The sequence below is a fragment of the Ricinus communis genome, chromosome 9, assembly GCF_019578655.1.
Source record: "Ricinus communis isolate WT05 ecotype wild-type chromosome 9, ASM1957865v1, whole genome shotgun sequence".
Classification (NCBI taxonomy): domain Eukaryota; kingdom Viridiplantae; phylum Streptophyta; class Magnoliopsida; order Malpighiales; family Euphorbiaceae; genus Ricinus; species Ricinus communis.
The window spans coordinates 5,337,744-5,355,832 of record NC_063264.1 but is presented as its reverse complement, the minus strand read 5'-3'; the positions used below and the strand labels follow the sequence as shown (position 1 = coordinate 5,355,832).

General features: G+C 31.4%; 2 protein-coding genes across 2 annotated transcripts; one reads left to right on the top strand and one right to left on the bottom strand.

Annotated features, from left to right (window-relative positions):
• Nucleotides 1–5,966: 5,966 nt before the first annotated feature.
• On the top strand, nucleotides 5,967–10,558 carry LOC8258025 (probable pectate lyase 8). Its single transcript, XM_048379171.1, has 7 exons — nucleotides 5,967–6,201; nucleotides 6,859–6,915; nucleotides 7,477–7,551; nucleotides 8,621–9,263; nucleotides 9,364–9,467; nucleotides 9,560–9,698; nucleotides 9,802–10,558. The coding sequence occupies exons 1-7, from the start codon at nucleotides 6,086–6,088 to the stop codon at nucleotides 10,021–10,023; spliced, it is 1,356 nt and encodes a 451-aa protein (XP_048235128.1). The 5' UTR covers nucleotides 5,967–6,085; the 3' UTR covers nucleotides 10,024–10,558.
• Nucleotides 10,559–12,516: 1,958 nt separating this feature from the next.
• On the bottom strand, nucleotides 12,517–15,131 carry LOC8265640 (inosine triphosphate pyrophosphatase). Its single transcript, XM_015718557.3, has 9 exons — nucleotides 14,869–15,131; nucleotides 14,707–14,771; nucleotides 14,504–14,567; nucleotides 14,396–14,405; nucleotides 14,286–14,317; nucleotides 14,062–14,174; nucleotides 13,313–13,389; nucleotides 12,928–13,208; nucleotides 12,517–12,836 (listed from the first exon to the last, which is right to left on the bottom strand). Exons 1-9 carry the CDS (start codon nucleotides 14,987–14,989, stop codon nucleotides 12,754–12,756), a joined length of 846 nt encoding a protein of 281 aa, XP_015574043.3. The 5' UTR covers nucleotides 14,990–15,131; the 3' UTR covers nucleotides 12,517–12,753.
• Nucleotides 15,132–18,089: the final 2,958 nt, after the last annotated feature.

Below are 18,089 nucleotides of genomic sequence, written 5' to 3'. Positions count from 1 at the left end.
TAGATAATGACTCTGTTCCATCTTCTTCAAAGCCCTATTTCAAAAAATGGTTGTTATTAGATGATATTCATTACATGTGTTTTCATTCATTTATGATGCATTAGCTGTTGCTGATGCATCATACAGCTGCTATTATATTATTATTCTCATTTCTTTTTAATTTTTTTCTTTTTGAAAATATATGAATTACTTTTTTTTTAATTAATTAGGATGGAGAAAAAAAACTTATAATTGAGAAATATTATAAAATTCTCAAAATATAAATAAAAAGATCCAAAAGACGGATAATTTGTAATATTCTAATAATTCATAACTATAGTAATCCAGACTTTTATATTTTGAGTTTCATTTTTGTGGCTTCTATAAAAAAGAAATTCTAACTCTTTTGAAAATAATTAAAACTGAAATTAGTTTTTTTATAACACCAAAGAAAATTATTAAATTTGTTATTTACTCTTTGATAAATGGAAACAACCAACTTTATTTTGATTGCTATTGTATGATTAGTTTTTATTCATGACTATTTTACGTAATTCATACCACAATTAGTATATATTTTATTCACAAGATAATGATGCAAATAGTATTCATTTAGTTTTGTTACGGTCAGAAAGTCTTAATTTATTTTATTTTGACTTTTCATTTTTTATTACAACTTAGTCCCTTTTCAATGACAAATTGATAAATTATTTTTTTTTTATTACTATTTTTGTAATATGTAAGGTGACTATATTGAAATACAGTTAAAATTAAATGATTAAAACAGAATAAATTAAAATTTTATGAAGCTGAGTGTAAACTAAATAATATTTCGTATTATATTCATCTCTTTCACATTTAAAATAAAACTTTTAAATGCAATGCACGTATTATATTTATCAATTTGTTAGTTTGCTTATTTCAAATTTTTATTAAAATACTCAAACTCTAAGTTTTATCCAAAAATTAGTAATCTATGAAATAGGTAAAAGAAACCATATCAATTTAATTGGAGATATTTTTATAAATCCACACTTGAGTGAAGAAAATGCAATGATTCTGGGAGTGAGAGAAATAAAAAGAAATAATAAATAATTATCTATAATAACATACTCATCATTTAGTTTACTCCAACATTTCACATCTTTATGAACAATCCAATTGATTCATGTTTTTTAAATTCTCATGAATCAAATCTTCTTCCCAAATAAACTTCCTCCTTTGAGATGCTAATTAAAAAACTTACACAAAAATATTCACTTAAGAACACACAATCATGCAAATAGTAATGTTTTAACTAAACTATTTGGTTCACGATAAATATTTACAGACACTGACATTCCTATTTTCTTTATCTCTATAATTAATTAGACATTTTTTTTATGTAATATGGTGTCCATTATAAAATCATGTCAATTTGTATCATTTTTTTCTTTTAAATGGGAAGACGAATGAGCATTTGTGTGTCTTTTCCTGTAATAATTTTATTTTTGTAATACTAATAATTTGTGTGGCTGCTTCCCCTTTGTTGAACAAGCTCTGAGTGCTTGTTGATTTAACTATTTGGGTCTCTTTCCTCTTGAAGAAAACCATAAGTTGATTATATAATTAATTTTGTATGATGATCGTTATCTATTTTATTGATATGGTGGAAGTCTAAGCATCATTTACATCAGTACTTTCATCTATATCATAAACATTTGTTCTTTTTGGACCGAATGCTACCTCTGATAATTTCCTCTCATGCATCATAAACAAAACAAAACAAAGTAAAAGGTTCTTGCTAAATTCTTGTGCAAACCAATCAAACAAAAAGGTTTTATATATATATATCCTTTAGAAGACATGCAAAAATCAATTTGTATCTGTAGATGAAAGTCCAACATCAAAGACAAAATTGTAAATTACTTAGGTAAGCTCCTGCAACTGCAAAAAATTTACTTAACATAGTAATTTAGGCCCCTTCATACTTGTTCTTCCTCTTGTCCTTGAATATCATCTTCTTCCTTAGCAATTCAGGCATATGAAATTTCTTGAAAAACAACAAATATCCAATTTTCTGTACCATAAACAACCAACCGTACGATTAGTTTCGGAGATGCAAAATTCTGAAAAATCAAAACGAACCGGTGTTTCAATTTAATTCTGTTTATGTCTTTTATAAGTTTGTTTTATTTGATTTTAAGTTCAAAGAATTGATTTCAACTAAATTTCCCAAACTAACGGACTTTTTAAAATTTATTAAATATATTAAATTTTTATTTTCAAAAAATAAAAAAACTATGATGTAATTTAATACTTTTATATTTGAGGGTTGGAGATATTTCTTCTATCATATGAGTACTATGAGTTTTATTATTTTTAGTATTTTGAAGATACATATTTATATATTTATTTCTTTACAAAGTCTTGCATTATTTAACTTGGATCATCACTAAATTATAATTTTACAAGTAATATATCTAACAACCATCTAAAATTTATAAATATATTAAGATTTTTATTTAAAAAAATTATATTTCAAATTAATTAAAATTAAAAAATATATTTTAATAATTTATTATGACCATAAAATATCCAGTTGGATGCTAAATTACTTTAAAATAATACTTATTTTATCAAAAGTTAGTATTGCTATTAATATTCAGAATGTAAGAAAATGAAAAAAAAAAAACATAATATGCACATAAAAAGACACATGTTACATTGTTATAAAAAAAAAATATTTTTCAAGCGTAAAAATACCAAATTATAGATAATTTTCTAAACTTTATATTTTATTTAATTTGGTCTTTTTTATATTTTTACAAATCCAATTCAGTTTATTTGATATAGTCATTAGTTGGAACCAATTCATATTTAAACAGTTTACTTTATAGGCTTATTTTGATTGGATTTAGCACCAAACCGGTCAAATAGTCACTCCTACAATATGTACAACTACTTATGTCAAAATAATCAGTTTAATTCAAGCAACAACTTCCAACTTTGAAAATTCAAATTTTAGGTTTCTTTTTATTGGTACCTATTTTCCTTATTCTATCAAATGACTCCCCTAATATAGTCACATGCATTTTTCACATACAAATCTAACCTCGTGGATGGATTGGTTTTGATTTTTTTTATTTTTAAAAAGAATAAAGGAGAGGTTGCAGAAAAGAAGGTAATTTTATTAATAAACAGAATTAATTCAAGGTTTGTTTTGTTTTGTTTTGTTTTAATTATTGGTAATGAAATAATAATAATAATAATAATAATGAACCAATGAGTAGGTATGTGGGACTGGTTCACACCCGGGAATATTGGTCAATCAAAATTGGCACTTTTCATAAGAGAAGAACATTCTTTAGCACCGTTTGCGGTCTTGTAGTCAAGGCTGCCCTGCGTTCTCTGTTCTGGGCTGCACTACCTCACTTGGGGAAAGTTTTTTTTTTTTTTTTCTTTTTCTTTTAGATAATATTGTAAAAAAAAAAAAATAATAAAAATAAACCTGCATTGAACTTGAGACCCGCCAGGCACAGTTTTTGGTTACCCGAAAACCTAAAAGCTTAGGCCTACAAAATCTATGACTTTTCCTTTTGGTTTTGTAAAGATGCAATTGAGTAAAAAGTGCTAAACCCATCTTCCTCCCTCGCGTGTATCTCAAGGTAAACAATTAAATTTGCTTCCTGTTTTATGGGTTTTGTGGGCCTCCTTCTTCTCTTCTAATTTTACCCTACACCCAAACACTACCGTTGTTAATATTTAACATATTTTTTCTTTTTCTTTTTATAAGAAGAAAAATAAAGAAAACTAGAGGGAGTGTTTCTTTTCAAATAAAATTTAAATCATGATTTGTATGGAATTAATTTGAGCATAATTTTGTATATATTTTAAATTATTATTTATATAATATCATTTTAGTTAACTCAGGAGAAAAAGAAACTGCAAATAAGAATGTACATTGACTTAAACTTAGGTAAAGTAAAAGTTGATGTGGCAATTTGATTTTACATGAGTGAGAGTGATGCTTCCATGCAATGATAAAACATCTAGTAACAAAATTAATGATTTAATTTTAACTTGTAGAACTCGAAAAGTCAAAACCCTCAACTAACACTTTAATCTTATCATGGTCCACGTAATCAATGGTTGTAATTTTCTGTTTTAAGTGCATCATAATGTCTGTGTGCACCTTTATGTACACGATGATTGATGATAAGAAAGAGGGTAAAACTGTAAATGAAAAGTTATTTGAACAAAGCGTGAGAAATTGCCATAATGGGAGCCACTTGCTATGTTGCATGACACTATAATTAATCTTTGCCTCCCAAAAGCAAATACTGTAGAACTCCAAAATTACATTAAATTGAATTAATACCAATTACCCAATTAACTTTTTGTTGCCTTCTTGGGTTTTACAAGATTGTAGCATTATATATATATATAATTTCAATATCTAATTAATCTAATGCTTTATTATATATATATATATATATATATGAATATTATTATTATATTTCAGAATTCATTGAGTGTGAATCTAAAAACAAATCCAATAAACTATAATTTCGATATTCATAAATGTACTTTTTGATGGTTAATTGAAATTTATTTGAGAATTTCAATTACAATTTATATTACCATAAATATAAATTGAATACCATACATAAAGTGAAATGAATAAGTTTGATAATATTTTATAAGGAAAATTATTTAAAAAGGTAATATAATTATTACGTTTTTCTTCATTTCAATGAAAAGAATTAGGTCAAAGGCTTTTATTAGATGTAGAAAATTTCACATGCTTGTATTCGTATACCCTTCCTCACATGTGACGTATCCGATTCATTTCTAAATTTCCAATTCTATCATCATTTTGACTAACATCTACTCCTCTTCTCTCTAATCTAAGCCCACACAATACCAGAAAATAATAAATAAAAAAATGTGCCCTTCAACTAATTTGGTTGAAAATATTTCTCGACATTTATAAATTACTAAAATTTTTTAAAAAATAATATTGATGTGTAAATAAATTTATTTTTTCGGTTACTGTTTTACATATGATACCCGTAATTAATATGTAATCGAATGTAAAAGTACGATAAACATAATCTCATATTTATTTGATGAATAACTAATAATTAAATAAAATTGATACGGATAGAGTGTTATTCAAATAAGTAGTTCTGAAAATGAAAATTCCAGGGGTAAAAAAGAAAAAGTTCCAAACATCAAAAACCTTTTAAGAAGTGGGAAGCTTGCTGTTGGCAGGTCAAAGACTTATTTATTTATTTAAATGCCGTGATTGGCGCCTGAGAAAGTAAACTAACCAAAGAGAAAAGGCAGGAAAATTGTTCATTTTATTTTTTAAATTTTAATCTTAACAGTAACAGGAACACCTTCTTAATAAAAGAAGAAAAGGGGGGCCTGGACGGAATTTATTTGTACTGAGCGCAATTGCGTTGCTTTTATCCATATACCGCAAAATCAGCAGGAAACCGTGACATCTCCTAACATATTTATTTGGACCGTACACCCGTTGCTGCTGACATGGCACCTCTGCGGTTAAATCGTTAATGGTTCGTTACAGTAATTATTATTTTACTTATTTATATAAATTTAAACACTATACGCCTTGTTTGGTAACAAGAAAATAAACGAGGAAGAGTGAAAATTTTTCATGTTATTCTTTTGATTACAAATATGGAAAAGAATAAAAAGGGAAATTTCGTTAATTTGTTATATTAATTTATCGAAATTATATTGACATGCATACATTCCCAAACAGGATGTTACAGTGGGTAAGCAAGAGAAGAAAGGGTGTGGTTACTGACAGTGAGAGCGGTTATGTTGGGTTAGGTTAAACCTTAAACCTAACCTGTAACCACTAACGGAGAAAAAGGCGAGGCATACGATCTAATTAACGGCGTTAAAAGGGTACGTTGGTTAGCAAAAGTTTATTGTAATGTCGTTTAGGTCTATAAAAAGGTCGGTTTGTTGCAGCTCCATTCTCTGACTCCAACACTTTCTTTCTTTTCTCTTCTTTTCTTCTTTCTTTTCTTTTCTCTGGAATTATCAAGCAAATTGTTACTAATAGAGAGGGGAAAAATAAGAGAAGGAAATGGCAATGGAGGTGTCTAATTCTAAATGGTTTTGTCTTTGCACGGCAGTTCTTGTTGTTATGCTCGTCGGAGTTTTCGCTACTGCACGGAACGACGGCTTCTCTGGTTTCTTAAGGTTCTTCATTAAATGCCTTTCCTTTTCTTCTCTTTCGAGAATTATTGGAGATGTTTCTTTGTCTCTTTGTTTTGTTGGTCATTTCAGTGTACTCTGTTCTATAGAGAAACAGAGTTTCTTCTGTTTTTACTTTCTTTTTTTTTTAAAAAAATTATTTTCTTTTGTGCTTATTTAATTTCTTTTGGTATTAAAAATCAAGATTTTGAGCTGCATTATTTCTTTTCAAGCTGGTTTCTGGCGTTATTTTATAGATTCTTGCTTTTACACAGAAAATAAGCGTCAAAATGCGGCTTTTATGTTACTTTCCCTGCTTCAGTCTATAGCTGCATTATGAAGTATTTAGCTAAAATGGAGCTGCTAACAAAATTATAAAATGTTTAGCTTGAAATGTTAGTTTCGTTTTCCTTTTATTCTCTTTTTTTTTGGGGGGAGGATGGGTGGGTATTGGTTTGTTAGCTCCATTAAATAACCTTACGTACTAAGCCTTACAAAGTTTCATTTTCTCTTTCATTTATTTTTCTCTCTCTGAATCTCCACCAAAATGACAGAGAAAGCTGACTTTAGTTTTTAATGGAAGAGCACAAAATTTATTTCACTAGTTAGTCCTAATCCACTATTACATTCTCTAATTATGTCTGTTGTCATTATTCTTTGCAGGAATATTGTAGAAACAGAGCATTTGGAGAGCTCAAACAACTCATCAATGGCAGCCAGGTAATAATAATATACAAACTAGACAAGGAAAAAATTTCTCAGCCGTTGGATAATGGGTAGTATCATTAGTTGGAACGTTGGATGTTCGATAACCGTTTTGTTTTAAGAATCTGTATATCTGCCGTTGAGATTGTCGTGGGATCTTTAGATCTGGATCGTTTATATCGTTATTGTCAGTTTCTTTGGATTCCTCACAGTATTCCATTGCTTGCCCTCAAACAGCGAGCGTATCCGTCAGGTCTATCTGATAAAAAGGGAAAACACGTGAGGGGTATTTTAGTCATTCTACTTTATTTACCATCGCCGACGGTTCGCCTCGACTGGTTTAATTAAAGAAAATAAAAATTGGGTGTTAATTCTTTTTTAATTTAATTTTAACGGTTTTTAGTGGATGGTGATTGGCATTGAGCAGTGCACACACCTACACTCACACTACAGTACACACGACACCAGCATTGTACTTTGTGTTATCTCTCTACTCGCTTCATGGGTCCCTCCACGTGTCCTCTGTTTTGGGTTTTCACTGATCATTTATTTATTTATTTTTATTTTTTGTACCAGTGGAGAAGAAATTGAGGAATGGAAAAATGAGCATGCAGTTGATGACCCAGAAGAAGTTGTTGCCATGGTTGAGATGTATGACACTACTCTCTTGAATTATAACATAACATTATGTTTTAGTTTTAAAATTGGTTTATGATGGACTTTTCTTTCCTAGTTGCTTAAATCTCAGTAGCAAATGGGGAGAGTATTGGTAGTTAGGGTAGTTGATTAGAGGGAGGTGGCCATTAATACTGTCGCTACCTATTCTGGTATAAACAGCTGCCCCTAACTGACCCATTTCCATTCAAATTTACCCTTACTAATTGTGGTTCTTCTTCTTGTTGGTTATTTAATTTTCCCTTCTTGCCCTTCTTTTTTTGAAAATTTTACATTTTGACCTCTTTTACCCTGCTTCTGTTATATTCATCAGTAGCAGCGATAAATCCATTACCCTTGTTCACCAGTAAGATTTCCATAATTCTCATTCATTTATGTTATGTTTAAGCTTCTTTTATGATTATGACTGATTTGGACTCAACTTCATTTGAGTCGACATAGATTTTCTATACCTCCAAATCATCATTATTAATATTATGTTATTATTATTATTTTAACATTACAGTGCTGCCCAGTTTTTAATTTTCTCAGCAATTTTCAATATTTGCTAATTAGAACTTAGGCGTTAAGATTTCTTACCTTAATTAGTCTGACACAGGGTGTTATAGGCTCAAACCATGCTGTTTGCTCTTGGAATGTCTTTTTTTTTTATAATGAAATGACGACTACCATGTGCGTGATCGTAGAAGAAGACAGTACACGTATCACTCATTTGGGTTTTAGCTTCTGACTGCAATGCAGCAACCAAGTCGAGCTGATTTCTATCCGTTAAAACTGAATATGCCTATTGGTCCACTATATGACAAAATGTCAGCTTCCTTTGCCCTTGTAATGCTTCCTACGTATTAATCTTGCTTAGAAGCTAAAGAAATAGTACCAATTACCCCACTACTACGCGCCACCGACACAAATCATGAACGAAAGTACTGTTATTCCATCCAACAATTATTTGTTCCCAATGTTGAAAAGGGTAAAGTCTTTTTAGAGAAAAATTGGAAGTTAGTTAATGATCATAGTACTAATCGCGTTAGCTTCATTATTGTAGGAGCATCCGCAACAGCACCGAAAGGAGAAAGTTAGGATATTTCTCGTGCGGAACCGGCAATCCAATTGATGACTGCTGGCGCTGTGATCCCAACTGGCAGAAAAACCGCAAGAGACTTGCTGATTGTGGTATCGGTTTTGGCAGAAATGCCATTGGAGGTCGTGATGGTCGTTTCTATGTTGTTACTGATGCTGGCGATGATGATCCTGTTAACCCAAAGCCTGGAACTTTGCGTCATGCTGTTATCCAAGATGAGCCCTTGTGGATTGTGTTCAAAAGGGATATGGTTATTCAACTGAAACAGGAACTTATTATGAACAGCTTCAAGACCATTGATGGACGTGGGGCCAACGTTCATATTGCTAATGGAGCATGCATCACTATCCAATTTGTTACTAATGTCATTATTCATGGTCTTCACATTCATGACTGTAAACCCACTGGTAATGCTATGGTTAGAAGCTCACCGAGTCATTATGGATGGAGGACCATGGCTGATGGTGATGCTATCTCTATTTTTGGATCAAGCCATATCTGGGTCGACCATAATTCACTCTCTCATTGTGCTGACGGCCTTGTTGATGCTGTTATGGGTTCTACTGCCATTACCATCTCCAACAACCATCTTACCCATCATAATGAGGTGGGTTTGGTGCATTTTCTTTATCCAACAACACTTTTTATTTTCGTTTCTGTTGTTCGTTACTGAAAGCTAATGTTGTTTCGTTCCCAATTTAATACAGGTGATGCTGTTGGGCCACAGTGATTCCTACACCAGAGACAAGCAAATGCAAGTGACCATTGCTTACAACCATTTCGGAGAGGGACTTATCCAGAGAATGCCAAGGTAAGCGTTTAATTAACCTTTTTCTTATATCCAATCTTACAAGTCCACTTTCATATAAACTAACCAGAAATTCTGGATGATGATAAATGCAGATGTAGGCATGGGTACTTCCATGTGGTGAACAATGACTATACTCACTGGGAAATGTATGCCATTGGTGGAAGTGCTAACCCCACCATCAATAGTCAGGGCAATAGATATAATGCACCAGTTAACCCTTTTGCTAAGGAGGTATCACTTTACTAATCACCTGATGCTGCTCTCATTCCCTTCTCAATTTATGCAAAATGTGAAAAGGTTTTGCTGAATGTTGATAATGAATTGCTTGAAACAGGTGACAAAGAGAGTGGAAACACCTGCAGGCCAATGGAAGAACTGGAATTGGAGATCAGAAGGTGATCTTCTGCTAAATGGCGCTTATTTCACTCCATCGGGAGCTGGAGCTTCAGCTAGTTATGCTCGTGCCTCAAGCTTAGGTGCCAAGTCGTCTTCAATGGTTGGATCAATAACTGCTAATGCTGGTGCTCTTGGGTGCCGCAGGGGCCGTCAATGCTAATATTTTTTAGTGCATTAAAATTGGTCAAAATAGGCCAGTTCAATCCTGCCTCAATAGTTTCAGCCATTGTTTTCGTTTTTACTTTTTTTTTTTTCCTTCAAATCTATATGCATTACCAAAAGTATATTGGCAAGTGTACATTTTTTGCACATGTCATTATATTGTCATACCCATATTTTCACCCCCAAGCCAGTTTGTCTATCTGTTATTTTTCAACCTCGGCCTGCTTCAATCGAAAAACACCCCAAAACCATTCTTCCAGGAGCAGGTGCAGAAGCGTTGTCCATTTTTATTTTTATTTTTCTTTTCAGTTTCATATGCCATTTTCCTTCTAACTACCATTCATGTGTCTTTTTGGGTCTAAAGTGTCAGTTTGTCTAGTCTTTTGAGTCTATAGGATTTGATTGAATTTGTGTTCTTTTTTCTAGCGATACAAGCAATAGCATGGATTTCAATTTCAATTTCAATTTATGGGAAGAAAAACTTTGTTACAGACGATGCATAGATATAGCAGTAGTGGTGCTCTTTATTATTATCTTTTACCTTCTTTTTGCTTTTCTTTTCTTTTCTTTCTTTTTCTTTTTCCTTTGTTAATGGATGCAACATACATCTTTTACTTTTGTGTCTTGCAACTTTGATTGTCTTCTATGCTCATGTGCTCATCTGCCACATCCACATGATTTAAAGTCTAATAATCCAACTATTAAACAGCATTATCTACCCTTTTTAATCATCTGTTCTTGTCAAAGAAAAAGATATATCACTGACAATGGCCTTCTGAAATTGATTTCAAATGCATAACCGATGATATTAGCAAATGAGTTATAATTTAAACCAGTAATTATGTAACAACATAATGGAAATTTAACCCTGCTATTGAAGAAAATAGAACCTTTTACTTAGTAATGCGACCCTACACACAACAGCAGTCACAAATGCCTATCCATATGGATCTTCATTTCCATTACAAGTTCATTATCAGCACCGGTGTTTTTGGGTAAGAAATAAATGTTCATTTTGTGCTCCGCACCAAACATGTGAAGAACAAGAAGCCAGTGGCTGCTCCAAATTTGAGGTAGTAAAGCTCTAATTAACTCACATGGAGGATGACCAAAATGCAAGGTTTTCGCATGTGAGTTAGGGTCCCATATAGCATGTGAGAATTTTTTTATGTGCAAGAATGATGGGTCCAGTTTTAATTCTTTTACCCAACTATCACATGTACTGTACATGTTAAAACATATGAACGTTGATGGAGCTGTCAACTTAAGCGCATTCTCTAGCACAAAGCACTTTTATTTGGCAAAGTTGCTCATCTATATATGACTTGTTTTCTCACCAAGGTTCATACATGAAGTACCTTTGAACATTATCGCATGGTTAAGAGACCCGAGTACAATACCATACTAAGCCAATACTATATTCTACTATCATTTGAAATGTATACTAAGAAGTTGAAAGAGATGAGAGTTACATATATCTTCTTTTTTGAACTCATAAAAGGGACTCAAAGAGCAATCCGGCTAAAAGGAATACTTTGTTATGAACTTGTGATGAATCATATTGAAATATAAAATAATTATCAATGGTCAAAATCACAATATAGGATCAATTGAAGGGATGAAGTTAGAGAATTGAGAGCTTATCTTGGAACAGGAGTAGACACGGTTGTTGAGAATTGAGTTGACTCGGAAAGCAAACAGCTTCTGTTGCTAGGATGTGGGTTTTTTGGATTCATCAAATCTACCATTCCCATCGAGTCCGGAATCTAAACAGAGCCTAAGCATGAAATGTTTATGCAATGGCCTGTCTTTCAATCGTAAACAAAGCTCTAGCCCATTATATTATCTACCAGGACCGCACCCATTTCATTATTGGGTCTGAATTAGCTGGTAATGGCTCTAACTTGAAGTAGTAAAAAAGAAACCAGAAACATAACAGACCTCAGTTCAAGTATCCAAGGAACAGCATTACCGCTAAAAACACATTTAACCAAATACCAAGTCCGACTGTACAGCAAACTTCATCATCATTAATTATCGCATTACAGCCAATACTATTACTTGATAGCATGCACATACGAGATAACCTTTAGCTACTCACAATCCTAGATGTGGACCCTTGCATTGCTCTAAAACTTCTGTAAATAATCCCATTACCCATAGAACATAGAACATAGATTTCAAATCTCCAACTGAACTCGAAGAGGCAATGGTACTCTTGTTGTCTAACAGAACTTTTAAACTGACAGAAATGGTTCAAACTTTTGCCACAACGAACATGCAACAACATTAGGCAACCACAACTTTTCGTGGATTAAAAATGCAAAAGATTAACATGCACCGTCACTAGTATAGCAGCAACATGTTAGATCATGACCTAAATACAAAAATTCTTAAACACCCAATCATAAAATTTGCAGAGTTCAAAACTGTACATTAGACCTTTATAGCTATCCATCATATGAAAGTTTAAGTAGTAATGCAAACTAGCTAACCAAACATGAAATCATATGAAACACTAAAAGCTCATAATAGAATTTTAAGTACATCAAAAGGTTCATATTGAAGATAGAGTACTATACTGCTCTAATATGGCATGGTAACTTCAGAATAAGAAATAAGTTTCAAAAAACACAATACTCCAAAATCTATCTTAAACTAGATAGAGATGCTGTGTTTCTCTCTATTCAAAAAGCGGTAACAAGTTAAGCCAACATCCCTGGTGACTTTAGTTCTCATCCCCCTTCAGCTTTTTCTCAGATGCTTCCTCCTCTTCTGTTTTCTCCAACCCTTCGCCATTTTCCCTTTTCCCTGATATTTGGCAATTCTAGAAATAAGAACCAATATTGATGATTGTAACAGAAAAATTTTCAATGTTATTACAAAGAACACAAAGGCTCACTCTTGCTAGGTGCAGATGCAGTTTGATCATCATCAGGTGCAGATGCAGTTTGGTCGACGATTAGTGCAGATGCAGCTTGATCATTATTAGCTGCAGTGGCAGCATGATCATTCTTGCCAGTAGAATCTTCCTTACTCTTGTCTGATGCACTTTGGTCATTCTCATTAGAGTCTTCCATTGCAAATTCATATCCAACTTCAACAAAATGAGATTTCACCAAAGAAAGTGCCCTGTAGCGGTGAGAAATCTTGTTCTTTTCTTCCTTACACATTTCCGCAAAACTTTAAAAAAGAAGGAACCAGACACAGGACACAATTGGCATTAAGTTCATCAAAACAAAGACATAACACCAGGGAAAGAAAATAAGCAGAATACATGTTCTTACGTTTCTTCATATCCATCAGGTTGAAAGACTGGATCCCATCCAAAATCCCTGGGTCCCCTTGGAGGAACTATCGTACCCTAAACCATACAACAGCAGATTATTTGTTAAGCAAACTAAGAAAGAACAAAATATGACAAAAAATATTTAAATTTGCCAAATAATTATATATTCCCACAAAAAGAATCAAAAAGTGTAGTGTTTATAATATTTCCTATTCATTTACTTGGTTGTTATCAACAAAGTTAAATAAGAAACTACTGTTCCTCGATAATATTTACACAGTTTTGGTTTTAGTTCACAACATTATGCTGGCCACCAATTTCACTATATTATTAAGACAAAATTATAATTTATAACAATTGGATCATCCTTCGTAGAGGCTATATTATACTTATTCACAGATGCACAAATAGAACTTCTAAAGATATGTAATTTTCAGCTACGTTGGGTTTAAAGAAACTAAAGAAAATGCAGATAAACAGGTCAATAACAGTTGATCATAAAATTATTTTATGCAGCTTATATGCATCATATTGTGACTGGAAGGGGGGAATTTATATCTATTGGCAAACAATGCCATAAATCTGCTTATACATCACTTTCACAATTACAACGTTATAATCGTATTAACAAAACAAACAGCTAACTGTGTAGATTCTTGCTGATTAAAGATAATTCAAATGTAATAATTTGCAGAGCTTTATTAGATTATTCAATGTAAGGGAGTACAAAAAAATTTCAAACATTACCATAGTTTTCCCAGAAAATGTAATGGGTTCAGAATCAGGTCCAAGGGCAAAAGAGAATACACATAATGCAAATGCTGACTTGTCATCATACGCAGTCAATAACTTGTACAAACCTACACACCAATTGTAAGGTATAAAAAAAAAAACCAAACCCATTAGTTTAATATGAAAAATAACAGACTTTAAATATAACAGAACACAACAGAGTTAAAAAGAATTACAACCTTCAACACCAGTCTTATCCAAATGCCACTTTCTGCAATAATTTAACATACCATATTATGATATCAACTAACACAACAAAAAAGAAATTTGAAAGAGAAACAAAGCTTACACGTATGGCCCTGCAAGCAAACAAAACAATAAACAATCAGCAAATTAAGAATACATTTCACCAAAATTATGTGATTAAGTTAACGATTGTTATTAATTTTATTAAAACCTGGAAGTCCTTTAAGCGCATTGTAACACAGACACGTATCCTCCACCAAGACAGGTCCTTTCACCTTCCATATTTTTTCAACAAACATAATTATATTAACATTCAGTCAGTTATGCACGCGCATACGCGCCAAAACATGCGCGTGAACAGCGTAAATATACAGAGAAACTGTATAATCTTAGACTACACCACACTGTACGTACCTTTTGAGCAGCTAAACGAGCTTTCTCTTTGGAAATGTCTTCAGGTTCACCTTGCAGTTCAGGAACTGTAAGAAATGAAAAAGAAAGTTAAAAAAGAAATTGTAGAGAGAGAGAGAGAGATGAGGGGTTTTAGAGAGAGAAAGAGAAAGCTAAAAGAAGTACGATCAATCTTCATAGATCGGAGAGGAATGGATTTTCCGATGATAGCGCGGACTTCTTCCAGCTTCTTTGCGTTTCCGGTAACGAAGGTTACCGGCCGTGAAACCACCACTTTTGCTGCCATGCTTGAAATTCCGCTGCTTTTGGCTTTTTCTTTTTTCTCTTTGTTTTGCCTTTTGTATTCCCCCTGCTTTTCGAAGGAATTTATACAGACTTTGATTTCGGAGGAAAATGAAGAATCGCTCAGGAATTAAATGTATAGACCTGTTTGGTTGCAGTGGTAAATGGATACCTAGTACGGAATAATTATAAAGTTGAATTACCTAAAATAACCCTACTGCGTATAAAAGCATTAATTGTTAAAACTCGAAAGTCTCGCAAAGAGGGGTTTTTTCGCTTTTGTTTTTGGTGGGGAAGAGGAATGGGAGTATGGGAAATTGATAAAACATTAATTATATAAGGAAGGAATAATTTTCTTTTACCTTTTGGAGGGGTGTAAATGTAATTAAAGAGGTCAACTTTAGTAAAAGAGAAGTTTAAAAAGCAGTGAAGAGGAGATGCGACAAGAAAAAGAAAACGGTACCAATGTCTTAGAATAAATGAAATTGCCTTTTTTTTTTTTTTTTTGTTGATGGAATTAGTTTAGTTTAGTTTAATTTAATTTAATTTAATTTAGTTGAAGTAGTAGCAGTAAGCCGGGAGACGATTAAGGCTTCGTTTGGCTTCCGCGGATAATCATAATAATTCAGAACAAGACGACCTTTTAGCTTCTTTGTTCTATCCTCTGTATGTGTTGCCGTGTGTATCGCACTCCCCTTCCCCTGCAAGTCAAGACCCTTTTTCCTTTTCCTTTTCTTTTTTCTTTTTTCTTTTTCATTTTCTCTTTATAATTATATGTTACAAACTTCTAATTTGCTAATTTTCCTGCTTGTTATGTCTTTAGATTATATGTATAATTTGCTCGACACTCCTCTGTAATTTTCCTATGGTTGAAAAGTTTCATTCAATCGGTCTAATTTTACGAATTTAATGTTTAAATTTAGTTACATTTGACCGCTAATTCAAGTGAAAAATAAAATATTTATTTTATAAATTAAATTTATTCTTAATATTAAATGAATTATTAATTTATAATATATATATATATATATATATATATATATATATATATATACAAGAAAATCACTCCCTCTTAATATTATATAGGTACAATTATTTATGAAGATAAAGGATTAAGTTTGGTTTAATCAAGTAAATAGGGCAAGTAGAGAATGCACTTATCAATGCAATTTGAAATTACCTCCGTATGTCTACATGAAGCGAAATTTTAAAGCTCGTTAATTTTCAAATCTATTTTCTATTTTTCATATTCTTTTAGATTTTTTTATGGTATTTTTTAAATTAATTATTTATTTTTATGTCAAAAAAAGTAAAATAAAAGTCCAAAACTCGTAAATATTAATATAATTAATTAGTTAGTTAATAATTAAAGGGAGTAGCTAATATAAACACGTGAAATAAAAAGTAATAGGAATGAGTTATTACTCTCACTTTTCAAATAGAATGAGATAATGGGACTCTATAGTACCGAAAGTGGAAGTAACTCTAGTAAAACTTGAAGATCCCTATAAAAAGTAGAAAACAGATATTAAGAGAGTGTACCGGCATCAACAATCAAATACAATAACTACACTACAATATTCAAGGACAAATTTTCTGTAAATATTTTAGTTTCTAATAAACTATTTCTTTCAATTATTGTCTTGTATTTTTAAACACTCATACAAATTTTCATTTTTAACAATTTTAATACAAATCCTTCAGCTTTTTGTGCAATTATTTATAGTTATTCAACTTTAATTTTTATGGTGTTTCTTAAGAATCTAAGCAAACTATCAAGAGATTTTAGAAATCTACATAAATCTTATTAAAAATTATATTTTAAGGTGCAACGGTTCATGTAGCTACATACATGGCACGATCAATAAATTTTCATCAAACATATTTTTGGCATGCTCGATGGGACCTTTTCTACTTAAATATATTTTTGCTGAAACATACTTTTAACATTCACTAAAAGTATTTTTGCTGAAATATATTTTTGGCAATACCCAATGGGAACTTTTCCAATAAAATATATTTTTGTTTAAATGGTATTTTTTGAAGAGTTTTATAATATTCAATTATGAGAGTGTTGAATTTTTATTCTATAAGAGTCATGATGTGATTATTGAATTCTCTCTCCATAGAAGCGGTGAAAGAAAACAAAGAGACAATTTGATAATTAAATAATTAAACTCTTTGAAAAGACACTTGTCAAGTTAATATTTGATTTAATAACACGAGTGTAACATACTTACTATATAATTGCAATTTACTATTACATAAATACAATTAATAATTGTCAGAGCACCTTCAATGATGCTATTTACTTTAAAAAGCATAATTTCTATAATAAATATTTAGTATAAATAAACAAATCATATACGCTCTTTTTCTCTTTGTTTCTCTCTGCTTTCCCATCTACTATCCCTTTTTTTTTTCTTTTTTCTTTTTTAATTTTTTTTATAGGTTTTAGGCATTTATCTCCTACAGTAATTTTTTTTTTCTTACTCTTCAAGAAAAAAATTCTTGACCTTTCCTGTTAGGATTTGATAATATAAGGTTTGTATTCTCACATGTGTTGTACAGAAGATTTCAAATGGTGAAAGTAAAAGAATTTTTACTGCTACAAAGACTTTTCGGTGTAGCAGTCAAAATAATGGATCATCTTGGGTTCTTTTTGGGTCTATACAAATCTGTCATTCTTTCCTGGTTGATGAGCCGACCTCTTCTCACACCTATCTTAAAATTATTATAGTTCTAATTTAAGTTTAACTCATGAGTTTAGTTTATTGATGCGTTGTCCATTTTGTGTTTATTGAAATTTTCTAGTTACTAGGGCATTTTTTGTAATGTTAATGAAGATGACTCTTTCTCTCCTTATATTTAAATTGCCCTAATTTTCTGGAGTTTCTTAGAATGAGCTTTTAATTGGACTGATGTCTCTTTAGTTAGGTTGGACTATGAATTTGAGCTTATATATTTGTTATCTTTATCTCTTGTATCCCTTATGCAGATAAAAGTTTTCACGTAATGAAATGAAATGCTATGTTAAAAAAAAATAAAAATTATTTAAGTCTAATGAATCTTTATATTTTATTTTTATTTTTATAAATATTAAT

Bases quoted from the DNA above. Each gene is read 5' to 3' on its own strand.
- LOC8258025 (XM_048379171.1), top strand. From the start codon at position 6,086: ATGGCAATGGAGGTGTCTAATTCTAAATGGTTTTGTCTTTGCACGGCA. The intron at 7,552-8,620 runs GTATGACACTAC...TCATTATTGTAG, and splicing joins GTTGTTGCCATGGTTGAGAT to GAGCATCCGCAACAGCACCG. The intron at 9,264-9,363 runs GTGGGTTTGGTG...AATTTAATACAG, and splicing joins ATCTTACCCATCATAATGAG to GTGATGCTGTTGGGCCACAG.
- LOC8265640 (XM_015718557.3), bottom strand. From the start codon at position 14,989: ATGGCAGCAAAAGTGGTGGTTTCACGGCCGGTAACCTTCGTTACCGGA. The intron at 14,772-14,868 runs GTACTTCTTTTA...CATTTCTTACAG, and splicing joins CCGATCTATGAAGATTGATC to TTCCTGAACTGCAAGGTGAA. The intron at 12,837-12,927 runs GTGAGCCTTTGT...GCCAAATATCAG, and splicing joins TGCATCTGCACCTAGCAAGA to GGAAAAGGGAAAATGGCGAA.